The 11,650-nt window shown below is 60.1% G+C and overlaps 3 protein-coding genes across 4 annotated transcripts in view; 2 read left to right on the top strand and 1 right to left on the bottom strand.

Moving 5' to 3' along the window:
* Positions 1–5,662, top strand: part of LOC147221157 (bile salt-activated lipase-like) — a 67,746-nt gene extending 62,084 nt beyond the window's left edge. The window contains exons 3-13 of the mRNA XM_086169192.1: positions 136–317; positions 544–663; positions 815–1,012; positions 2,070–2,200; positions 2,514–2,621; positions 2,705–2,825; positions 3,016–3,202; positions 3,292–3,495; positions 3,767–3,976; positions 4,062–4,169; positions 5,010–5,662. Coding sequence (XP_086025318.1) covers positions 136–317; positions 544–663; positions 815–1,012; positions 2,070–2,200; positions 2,514–2,621; positions 2,705–2,825; positions 3,016–3,202; positions 3,292–3,495; positions 3,767–3,976; positions 4,062–4,169; positions 5,010–5,094 — 1,654 coding nt within the window. The 3' untranslated portion in view covers positions 5,095–5,662. The remainder of the gene's footprint in view (positions 1–135; positions 318–543; positions 664–814; positions 1,013–2,069; positions 2,201–2,513; positions 2,622–2,704; positions 2,826–3,015; positions 3,203–3,291; positions 3,496–3,766; positions 3,977–4,061; positions 4,170–5,009) is intronic.
* A 449-nt stretch (positions 5,663–6,111) lies between these two features.
* Positions 6,112–7,507, top strand: gstt2 (glutathione S-transferase theta 2). Its single transcript, XM_086169387.1, has 5 exons — positions 6,112–6,323; positions 6,506–6,593; positions 6,769–6,919; positions 7,012–7,188; positions 7,254–7,507. Exons 1-5 carry the CDS (start codon positions 6,185–6,187, stop codon positions 7,398–7,400), a joined length of 702 nt encoding a protein of 233 aa, XP_086025513.1. The 5' UTR covers positions 6,112–6,184; the 3' UTR covers positions 7,401–7,507.
* Positions 7,508–7,600: 93 nt separating this feature from the next.
* chek2 (checkpoint kinase 2) lies at positions 7,601–11,608 on the bottom strand. Of its 2 annotated transcripts, none has more exons than XM_086169385.1 (15): positions 11,509–11,608; positions 10,735–11,023; positions 10,533–10,657; positions 10,325–10,457; positions 9,828–9,918; positions 9,595–9,691; positions 9,326–9,379; positions 9,181–9,245; positions 8,979–9,078; positions 8,745–8,831; positions 8,447–8,592; positions 8,255–8,370; positions 8,085–8,170; positions 7,898–7,996; positions 7,601–7,816 (listed from the first exon to the last, which is right to left on the bottom strand). In XM_086169385.1, the coding sequence occupies exons 2-15, from the start codon at positions 11,018–11,020 to the stop codon at positions 7,721–7,723; spliced, it is 1,581 nt and encodes a 526-aa protein (XP_086025511.1). In that variant the 5' UTR covers positions 11,021–11,023; positions 11,509–11,608; the 3' UTR covers positions 7,601–7,720. The 2 variants fall into 2 exon arrangements, with proteins under 2 accessions (XP_086025511.1, XP_086025509.1); XM_086169383.1 differs by having other exon boundaries at positions 8,447–8,610; positions 11,509–11,607.
* Between the last annotated feature and the right edge of the window lie 42 nt (positions 11,609–11,650).

Below are 11,650 nucleotides of genomic sequence, written 5' to 3'. Positions count from 1 at the left end.
TCAGGGTTTCAATGTTGCATCCAACTCAGAGGGGATATGAAAAAAACACAGAACTCGGAGAATTTTCTCTAATTTATAAAAAAAAATATCAAGACGTAACAGATCAATTCAGTGATCGGTTTCCAGTGTGAGCAGGTGTGTGTGTGTGTGTGTGTGTGTGTGTGTGCAGCTCGGGGTGGTGCAGACCGAGGGGGGGCTGGTGGAGGGCGAGAGCTACAGGATGGGTCTGCTGAGGAGGGTGGACGTGTTCAAAGGTGTGCCCTTCGCTGACGTCCCCGGACGGTGGGAGAAACCTAAACCTCATCCGGGATGGAGCGGTAGGTCAGCTGACACAGTGTGTGTGTGTGTGTGTGTGTGGGTCAGAGTCCAGGTCCTGTCTGAGGTCTAAATCAATGACACTAAAGTCATTAGTGTGTAATTATTCAGACCTGAAGGAGAGCCGGGTCCCAAGTCCAGAGAAGGTCCTGGAGAGTCTGAACGGATGGATGGATAAAGATGACCTGAAGGTGATCGATGAACTGACCCGACGCTGTTTTTTCCCAGGGGTCCTGAAGGCCACCAAGTACCGTGAGCGCTGCCTCCAGGTGACGCTGCTGCAGCACAAAACCCACGGCAGCGAGGACTGCCTGTACCTGAACCTGTTCGTCCCGCAGGGACGCTCGCGTACGTTCTCCTCGGCTGCTCCACGCGTTCTCGCCGTGACGTTCCAAGGCACTGCCTTTGAAAAGGCCGGGTGTGGTGACGCCGCCCCCGGTGACCAGGGGAGGAGGGGCTCCGACAATCGGCGGCTGACACCCCCTTGTTGTCCCCGCAGTTTCCTCCAACTTGCCGGTGATGGTCTTCCTGTTCGGCGGTGCCTTCCTGCTGGGGGCGTCCAATGACATCGCGGTGTTGGGCGAGTCGCTGTACGACGGGAAGGAGATAGCGGACAGAGGCGGCGTCATCGTGGTCACCGTCAACTACCGCGTTGGAACGCTGGGCTTCCTGAGCACTGGCGACGGACGGCTACCAGGTCGGGCCACCTCCATGCTCCTTCATGCTCCTCCATGCTCCTCCATGCTCCTCCATGCTCCTTCATGCTCCTCCATGCTCCTCCATGCTCCTTCATGCTCCTTCATGCTCCTTCATGCTCCTCCATGCTCCTTCATGCTCCTTCATGCTCCTTCATGCTCCTCCATGCTCCTTCATGCTCCTCCAAGCTCTGCCATGCTCCTCACGCTTTGGGCTTCTGTGTGAAAGGCAGGCGGCAGAAAGGGAACCTCGGAGACAAGATGTCACCGATGTCATCCTTCAAGATCTCCACTGTTAGCAGACAGCTAGCGTAGCATAGAATGGATCATTGCTTTCATGGTCCCACAGTGAGAAAGTGCACAGTGCAAGAAAAGTTATCAAAACTAGAAAACTAAGAATACACAGTAAACAGCGTTAACAGGACGGGCAGGTAAACGATGTGAGAACGTGTGCCAAGGTTGCATCTCACGAACAGCGGCGATCCGTGCGGCGGTCACACCCATGTGACCCGCTGAGCGGGAAACTCCATGAATGAATGAATGAATGAATGAATGAATGAACGGAGCGTCTGGAGAGCAGGGCGGCTGATAAATAGTGCGTTGGCCGCTGGCGGGAAGGATGTGTGCTTCACACGCCTGGGTTGAAGAGGCGGGTAGCGGCGTTCATCAGGGTTGATAGTTTAACCGCCGCCATCCTCTCCCCCGCCGCCCGCTGGCCGAGCGGCGAGCCTCGGAGGGAGTTGCACCTCCTTGATGTTTGTTAGCCGTGGGTTCCCAGGCAGCTGGCGCTCAGCTGATAAGAGGCCGAGGGTCAAGCCGGGACGCGTCATCAGCCGCTCACACCTGCACAGCACCTGCGCAGCACCTGCACAGCATCTGCACAGCACCCACGCCCTGGACGGCAGCGGCCAGAGGGGCCACACAACATTCTCTAGAGACCCGAGGGTTCTGGAGAATCTTCTCCGTCCGAAGAACTGCCGGATGCAAATACTGGAACTGGCTGAATAATGTGAACTTCAGTCACCGGGTGACCGGCTCACACATGACCTTTGACCCCAGGGAACTACGGGCTGTGGGACCAGCACGCCGCCATCTCCTGGGTCCGCAGGAACATCCGGGCCTTCGGGGGGAACCCCGACAACATCACCATCTTCGGACAATCGGCCGGGAGCGCCAGTGTCAACTTTCAGGTCAGAGGTCAACTGTCCTGTCTGGACCGGGGTACTTAGGGGTCATCAGAGGTGATCAGGGGTCATTAGTGGTGATCAGAGGTGATCAGGGGTCATTAGTGGTGATCAGAGGTGATCAGGGGTCATTAGTGGTGATCAGGGGTCAGGGTTCAATCCTGGTCACATGATTTCAGCTCTTGAGATCAACACCTGACCTTCTCATCGAGGTAAGAAGCTGCTTGTACTGATAACACAAGGAGATGGATGGAGACAGTGATGTGTGGATGCAGCCCTGACCCCCCCCCCCCCCCCCCCCCCCCCCCCGTACCCCCAGATCCTGTCCCCCCACAGCCGAGGCCTGTTCCGCCGGGCGGTGTCCCAGGGGGGCGTGGCCCTGAGCCCCTGGGCCCTGCAGAGGAACCCCCTGGCTCTCACCAAGAAGGTGCGTGATGTTTGTTCTGGGGTCGGTGATCCAGAGGGTCCGCGGGCAGGAGGGGCCTCGGTAACGCCGGCCGCTGCCCTCAGGTCGCCAGGAAGGCCGGCTGCGCCAAAACCAACGAAGAAGACATGCTGACGTGCCTGAGGATGAGCGACCCGGTGGGCCTGACCATGGCGGGGAAGGTGGACTTCCTGCAGCTTCTGGGAGGTAACTTCCTGCGACGCCCCGGCGCCGCTTCCGCGTTCTCCCCCCGGATCTTTTGGAGGACGCTCCGGGTCCGACCTTCTTCGCCGCGGGCCGGTCCCGGTGTCGGCTCCGCCCCCTCCGGCGGCGCAGGGGAGAGCCTTGGGGCGGCGCGTGGGGCTGCGAGGGTTAACGCGGTGGCGTGCGGTCCCAGGCGTGGTGGTGGACCTGCTGGAGCTGGCGCCCGTGGTCGATGGAGACTTCCTGCCCGAGGAGCCCAGCCGGCTGTTCCACAACGCCGCCCACTTTGACTACATGGCCGGGATCAACGACATGGACGGGCACATCTTCGCCGGCGTGGACGTTCCCTCTATCAATCGCAGGAAGGTGGACACCACCGTGTGAGTAGCCCCTCCCCCCCCGCCTTCCGCCGCCACCATGATGCTGGGTGTGGTCGCCGTGGTGACGCACGGCTGTCCCGCCCGCTCAGAGAGCAGGTGCGGGGTCTGCTGTCGGGCCTGATGAAGGAGAAAGGGACCGCCGCCGTCTCCTCGGCGTACAGCCTCTACTCCGCCCCCTGGGGGTCGGTGCCGGACCCCGCCGCCGTGAAGAAGACGGTGGCCGACATCGAGACGGACTTCCTGTTCTTGGTGCCCACGCAGATCGCCCTCCGGCTCCACGCCGACCGCGCCAGGTCAGTCCCGCCCCAAACCCCCGCGGGGACGAGAGGTCCGGATCCAAGATGGAGGAGCTTCTGAAGGAGGTTTCACACGAAGGGAGATGAAGTCAAGTTTACAGAAGCAGTGGGAGCCCGTTAGCATGTCATGCTAGCAGTTGTTAGAATCGCAAGCGCCTCGTTTTGTGACGCCGTCAGCGATCTGCCGCCGGCCGGGCGGAGCCAACAATACTGAGGCGCTAACAGGTTTGCTAAGGTTTGCTAGCGGGACTTAAAACCATGTCCACAGTTTGTCCCAGAGCGGCGCCAGGACTTTCTCCTTCCTGTTCAACATGAAGACCAGGATCCCGGGGTTCCCCAGATGGGTCGGGGCGGAGCACGCCGAAGACCTGCAGTACCTGTTCGGGAAGCCGTTCTCCACCCCCCTGGCCTACCTGCCCCGACACCGAACCCTGGCCGGCTACATGATCGCCTACTGGACCAACTTCGCCAAGACCGGGTACGTCCGGGTCGGGAACGGGTCCGGTCCGGTCGGGTCCGATCCGGGCTCATCTTGTCCGATCCGGTCCCGTCTCCCTCCCCAGCGATCCCAGTATCGGAGACCACAAGGTCCCGGTGGTCTGGCCCGCCTTCACCAAAGACCGTCGGGCCTTCATACAGATCAACAACAAGATGGGCAAGTCCTCCATCAGGTGAGGGTCTCCGTGTCCACAGGTGAGGACGGATCCAACCAGAACCTTGAACCCAACAAGACGCCGACCGGGTCCGTGAGGAGACGAGTTCTCCGTGACCGGGCGACGGTCCAACACCTGCGTCAGCATCTCGACCAGGTGCAGGTTGAACCAGGTCCTCAGATACAGGTCGCATCCACTGCAGGCCATGGGATCTGCTGTCCAAATGGAGACATTCAAAACTGGCAGAAGGTGTTAGAAGGTGTTAGAAGGAGGTAGAAGGAGGTAGGAGGTGGTAGGAGGTGGTAGGAGGTGGTAGAAGGTGGTGGGAGGAGGTAGAAGGTGTTAGAAGTTGGTAGAAGGTGTTAGAAGGAGGTAGGAGGTGGTAGGAGGTGGTAGGAGGTGGTGGGAGGAGGTAGAAGGTGTTAGAAGTTGGTAGAAGGTGTTAGAAGGAGGTAGGAGGTGGTAGGAGGTGGTAGGAGGTGATGGGAGGAGGTAGAAGGTGTTAGAAGTTGGTAGAAGGTGTTGGAAGGAGGTAGGAGGTGGTAGGAGGTGGTAGGAGGTGGTGGGAGGAGGTAGAAGGTGTTAGAAGTTGGTAGAAGGTGTTAGAAGGAGGTAGGAGGTGGTAGGAGGTGGTAGGAGGTGGTGGGAGGAGGTAGAAGGTGTTAGAAGTTGGTAGAAGGTGTTGGAAGGAGGTAGGAGGTGGTAGGAGGTGGTAGAAGGTGGTAGAAGGTGTTAGAAGGAGGTAGAAGGAGGTAGAAGGTGTTAGAAGGAGGTAGAAGGAGGTAGAAGGTGTTAGGAGGTGGTAGGAGGTGGTAGAACATCCCATAGTTGTTCTGACTCACGTGTCTTTGCTTTCAGCTACGACCTGAGACAGGACTACGTCTCCTACTGGACCGACACCTACAGCCAGCTGCCCTCCAACAACTCCACCTCCACCCCCTGACCCCATGACCCCATCCCTGACCCCGCCCCCTGACCTCTGACCCACCGGTAGAAGGGGTCAGAGAAATGAGATGAGATGAGATGAGAACAACTTTATTAATCCCGAAGGAAATTGTTGTGCCAGAGTTTCAAGCAAAAACACAACAGTAATAGACGACAGTAGGAAGGAGGAAGAATAAGAAATACAATGAAATATGAATCGTTTAACTGTTAGCAGTAACTACAAAGATTGAAGATTCCCTGCGTTAAATGAGTTAATTCACAAATCTAAATAGCCTGTTTGGCCGGGGAAACACAAAAAAACACAGGAAGAAAAAACAGGCGGCCACTTAAAAACTAAAACTAAAATCCTTTAAACACTAATATGCATTTTTCCAAAATAAAATGAGTTCGTCCTGCCTTCTGCTTCCGAAGTCCATTTCTTGTGGCGGCTTCTTCGTCCGTTTCCTGCAGACAAACTGAGACCTTTGGTTCTCCGTTCATCCGTCCTGAATGTGCAGCGGCAGGTGGACAGAAGAAACCCAGCCTTTCCTCCAGACCAGAGAAACCAGAGAAAAAAGAGAAACCAGAGAAAAAAGAGAAACCAGAGAAAAAAGAGAAACCAGAGAAAAGCTTCCCGACCTTCTTCTTCTCTTCTTCTCTTCTTCTCGGAGCCGCTCGGACGTCCATCGGCTTCCAGAAGGCCTTGCAGCCTCGGAGTGGGGGGGGGGGGTGACACGCTGACGCTCACACGGCTGCTTCGTGCAAGACAACTCACTTCGTGCACGACAACTCACCTTCCCCTCCATTCCAGCTGCAGAGGAAAGCGGGACTCGTCGCGCCTCTCACGCACGTCCCCCCTAAAACACACCGAACATTCGTGACGCGCCACGGAAGACACACAGAGCGCGGGAGTCTGTGCGTGGATCTTGGATCTCCGCGTCCTCGCTACTCACACGCACGCACACGCGCCCAGAGGAAACGCATTTATTTTCCGCGCCCGCGATGAGCTCGAGCGTCCGGCAGGGGCGCACGCGGGCAGGAGCGTGCGCAGCACACGACGAAGAGGAAGCGCTTCAGTATCCGCTCCCGTCCGCTCCCGTCCGGTCACCATGTCGGTCCCGGTCCCGGTCCCGGTCCCGGTCCCGGAGGTGTTCGTGGACCTGCTGTCCCAGCCGTGCCGGGCGGTGCTGCTGCTGCTGAGCGGCGCCGGGATCCCGCACCGCGTCCGCACCCTGGCCCTGAGGAAAGGTGAGGCCGCCGACCCGCTGCGGGACCTTGGACCCAGATCCGCTGGGGGACCTCTGGGTCCAGACCCGGTGCGGGACCATGGACCCAGATCCGCTGGGGGACCTCTGGGTCCAGACCCGGTGCGGGGACGCGACTTCCCGTGGAAAGTCGTCCCGCACCAAGGAGCTCGTTGTGCCCTGCAGGAGAGCACCGGACCGAGGAGTTCTCCAGGCTCAACCCCATGCAGAAGGTCCCGGTGCTGGTGGACCAGGGCTTCGTGCTCACCGAGAGGTGCGCGTACACGCACGCAGCGTGTTTGTACTGGTGTGGCTGTCAAGGCTTCATGTTTAATCGTGCTTTTAATGCGTTCATTTCTGGATTTGATGGTTTACTTAGTAAAACTCATCAGGTGTGTGTGTGTGTGTGTGTGTGTGTGTGTGTGTGTGTGTGTGTGTGTGTGTGTCAGTGACGCTATTCTCAAGTACCTTGTCACAAAGTACAACGTGCCAGATCACTGGTATCCACGGCAACCGGAGAGCCGGGCCCGAGTGGACGAGTACACGGCGTGGCATCACAGCAACATCCGGCCCCACGCCGCCAAGGTCTTCATCCTGGAGGTGAGCCGCCGCCGCCGTGCACCCGCCGTGCACCCGCCGCGCACCCGCCGCGCACCCGGCCGTCCCCTGATCGACCCCCCGCCCGTCTCCAGGTCCTCCTGCCGTCCGCCTCGGGCTCGGACGTGGACGAGGAGCGGCTGAGCGCCGCTTTGTCCCAGCTGGACGCCACGCTGGACAAGCTGGAGTCCATGTTCCTGCGCAGGCGAGCCTTCCTGTGCGGCGATGACATCACCGTGGCCGACCTGCTCGCCGTCTGCGAGCTCATGCAGGTCAGAGGTCGAGACCGCAGGCCTTGGCGCCGCGAGGCCGCGGTCTGAGGCGCGTCTGTGTGCAGCCCTTAGGCGGCGGGCGGGACGTCCTGCGGGACCGGCCTCTGCTGCGGCGCTGGAGGACCCGGGTCCAGGCGGCGCTGGGAGACGCCTTCCATCAGGTCCACCGGGTCCTGTACGCCATCAGGGACCGCCGCCGCGCCAAGCTGTGACGGTCGCCGGGGTAACGGACCCCCGACCGAGCGCTGCCTCGCGGGGAGGGAGGGGCGGAGCCTTCGGCCTTTCGGCGCCCGCCGATTAAAAGCATCAGGTTGACCAAGTGATCGTCTTTCCCCGTTATTGATCGGCGAGGCCGTCCCAGACGGACCGATCAGAAGCCGCTTCAAGTCCATATTAAAAAACTTTATTCGTCGGCGGGGGCGACGGTGCCTTTTATTAGGAAAGGTCTCAGACGGAGACCCGAAGTAACAAAAAGTACAAAAGGTTATTTCAGCAGTTCAAGTCTTTCAGGTGTCAGTGAGCAGCGATTGGTCTAGAGGACAGGGGGCGGGGCCTGCTTGGCCGGACGCCCGGCGGCGTCTCCGTCGTCCCGTGGACGCTTCCTGCCCGACGGCGCCGGCTCAGCCTCCTGCGGGAAGGGGCGGAGTCAGGCTGCGGAACGCTCCTCTTACATCATCGACGGACAGCAAATAAAAGCAGGTGTGGTTACCGTGACGACGGCGGCCCCAGCTCCAGAACCTTCTCCGGCAGCTGCACCGTCAGCAGGGGACGACATGAGTCTGTGGGCCGTCTCCAACATGACCGGGTCCTGGACACACACACACACACGATGATTGCCAGGGTCATGATGTCACAGTGACATCACAGTGACATCACAGTGACTGACAGCAGGTCACCTGGAGCCAGACGTGCTGCAGGGCCTCCTCGATGCTCATCCTCTTACTGGGATCCACAACCAGCAGCTTCCGGACCACGTCCTTTGCTGACACACACACACACACACACACACACATTATTCAATGGGGGGGTCACAGACATGTGTGTGTGTGTGTGTGTTGTGTCTCACCGTGGGAGGAGACGTGGCTCCACTTGGACGGCACCATGGTGAACTCCCCTCTGATGATCTGCTCTGTGATGGACTGGCGGCCGAAGTTCTCGTGGAAGGGGGGGTAGCCCCCCAGGCTGGAAGACCGGAGGACACGTGACCCCCCCCGCCCCCCCGAGTGGGGCTTCGGGGGGGAGGGGGGGGGGAGCCTACCAGACGAACAGCAGCACGCCGAGGCTCCAGGCGTCCACGGCCTGGTTGTAGCCCGTGGTGGTGGCGTGGGTGAAGACCTCGGGGGCCAGGTAGGACGGGGTCCCACACAGGGTCCTCATCAGGACCCCCTCCTCCAGGATCCTAGACTGGTTGAAGTCTGTCACCTGCACCGCACACACACTTCAAACATGTCCTCCCTAAGACCTGGCCGTGAGGGCGTCCCTCAGGGCTTCTTCTGAGGTAGTCTCAGATCTTCTGGGGGGTCATTATGGACTCCAGGCGTGAAGAGAAAAGTTACCTTGATGAGACAAACGTCCTCCTGCGAGGACAGAAGGACGTTCTCTGGCTTCAGGTCTCTGTGGATGATGCCTTTACTGTGGAGATACTGAGCGTGCGCGCGCACACACACACACACACACACACACACACACACACACACACACACACACACACACACACACACACACACACACACACAGAGTGACTCCTCGTCCTCTGGAGTGGTTTCCGTGGCGACAGGATGAGGACTCACCTGGACGGCTCTGAGCATCTGGTAGAAGTAGAGCTTGGCCACGGGTTCTCCGAGCCGCTGCTGGTTCTTCACCCGCTGGAAGAGTTCTCCGCCCTCCATCCTGCCAGAGACCCCGCCCAGACGCTTAGCCCCGCCCCCGCCTGACCGGCGAGGGGCGGGGACAAATACGGAGCGTTACCATGGCGACGGGGGGGACACTCACAGCTCCAGGACGATGAAGTAACTGTCTTCTGTCTGGTAGAAGTCCTCCGTCCTGATCAGACAGGGCTGGGGGGGACGAGGGGGCGGAGTCGGGGTTAATGACATCATCCCGCGCCCCGATTCGTGAGGCCGGTCGGTCCACTCACGTGGTCGATCCGCCGCAGGATCTCGATCTCCGTTTGAGCGTTGCGTGTCGCCGTCTGGAATAAATAAATCATTCATCCTTCATCAATCATCTTTGGGTTCCAGGACGAGCAGCCGGGACACCAAAGCAGGAGGCGGGAATCCAACCGGGAATGTTCGTTTCCAAGGACGACGCCTCGACCTCTTGGAGGTGCAGATGGGGGCGGACCTTCAGGGCCTCGCGGTCACATGGGCGGAGGCCATGTTTGTAGGCCGAGCGGACGACACTCACCCCTTCGGACTTGAAGTTCTTCTTGTCGATTATCTTCACAGCAAACTTCCTACAGGTGGATCTCTCGAAGCCCAGCTTCACCTCTCCACACACCCCTCTGGAACACACACACACACACACACACACACACACACACACACACACACACACACACACACACACACACACACACACACACATCAGCCAGGTAACGGGGGCAGGAAGTGACATCACAGAGGCCGGCGGTCACTCACACTCCGATCCGCCGAGTCAGCAGGTATTTTTCGCGAAGCTCCTGAGGGAGGCTGGACTGGCTGTCCGAGATCAGGTCGATGAAGACGAAGACTGCGGACAGAGAGCCTGGTCATGTGACAGGCCGAACATCTGGACTCCTCGGCGAGACCTCGTACATTCATAATAGTAACAACAATACGTAAATCCCAGAGGTCCTCCTGTCACAGCAGAAGATGGAGGTTCATTCATTGTGATCCTCTTGTTCTGGCCGTCACTGGAGGAGCGGGACGCGTCCTCCACCTTCACGCTGGCGTCCCTGACGGGTGTGGAGGACCCCCGTCAGAGGGCAGCTCAAAGGTTTCCAGGACAGTCCGCCCCCCCTCCTCGCCGTCCGGCGCCGCAAACCCGCTCGGTCTTCTCCCGGGTTCTCCGGGATGCATGAGGAACCGCGTGAGGAACCGCGTGAGGAACCGCGTGAGGAACCACGCGGTGCCGCGCCCGTCTCGTGCGCTCTGACCTTTGTTGTGTTGCTGCGCCAGCGCCAGCACGGCGTTGTTGACCAGCGGGAGCTTCTTCTGCTTCCCGATGAGGATCCCGTCAACGAAGGTCCCGTTGTTGCTCAAGTCCTCGACGAAGACCTCGCTGCCCTCCTGCGGTGGAGACAGGAAACGGACGGTCGGCGGACAGGAAGCGGGAGACGGGAAGCAGTGGAAGAAGGTTCTCACTCTGCTGATCCTGAAGTGTTTCTTGCTGTAAATCATGAACTTCTTGGACTTCGGATGAGCAGGATCAGCCAGGACGTACTGACACTTTGGGTCCCGTCCAAACAGGTACGAGTCCTCCACACAGTCTGCGACACACACACACACATTTCTGTGAGTCCGTTCGGTCCGGAACTCGCGCACGCCGAGGACTCGGCCCCCTCACCGTGGGCCCTGAAGGCCGCCGCCATGGGCAGCAGGCGTCCCCAGGGCCGGGGCTCCTCGGGCTCCTCGGCCTCCTCGGGGACGGACGGCAGGGTGACGGGCAGCGTGTCCACGCTGCTCAGCGTCCCAGAGCCGCTGGACGACTGGCTGGCCGGACCGCTGGACGAACTGGAGCTGGACTTGGACTGCGACTGGGATTGGGACCGGACCTGGGACGGGGACTGGGTGGACTGGGTCTGGGAGGTGGACGGGACCTGCCCCCCCTCACTCGGACTCTCCTCATTCATCTTCTGCGGGACAGAAAGATCGGAGATGAACCGTCAGGCTCCGTCCGGTGCATCCGCGACGGTTCCCGCTTCGACCGGCACGTCTGGGCGGTACCGGCCGGACTCACGACCCGCCCGTCTCCTATCGCTTCAGTGCGGTTCGGCCGGGAAACTCCCGGGATTCCTCGGTGTCCTCCTGGAACATCTGGACCACCAGATGTTCTCCTGCCGAGCAGCAGCTCACCCGCCGGCCGGGACCTCCGCCGTGCGGGCTTCACATTTAATGCTCCGGTACCGAGCAGACGGTCCGACCCGGGCGGCCGGACCCGCGGACCGGGCGAACCTCCGCCGTCCCCGCACTATTTGTGTTCGTGCGGTGACCTTTGAACCGAACCGAAGCCTGTTGCCGCCGCGCTCGCGGTGCGTCCGTGGCGGCTTCGTGTTCTGGGCGGAAGCGGATGTGACTTGTCGAGCTCCGAAGCCGAACCCGTCTATGTGTGGTCACTCACCGGTTCCGGTTCCGGTCCCGCTGCCGCCGAACTCGGGCGGGACACGTGCTGCTCCGGCCGGGCTGCGCGGGAAGAGCCGCGCTCCACTTCCGTGTTTGGCTTTGTCGTCACGCGCCGCTCCGACCAATCGCAGGCCGGAGCC

The sequence above is a fragment of the Fistularia commersonii genome, chromosome 22, assembly GCF_037954325.1.
Source record: "Fistularia commersonii isolate RoL2024-O1a breed Wild chromosome 22, RoL_Fcom_v1.0, whole genome shotgun sequence".
NCBI lineage: Eukaryota > Metazoa > Chordata > Actinopteri > Syngnathiformes > Fistulariidae > Fistularia > Fistularia commersonii.
This window is presented reverse-complemented; position numbering and strand designations above follow the sequence as displayed.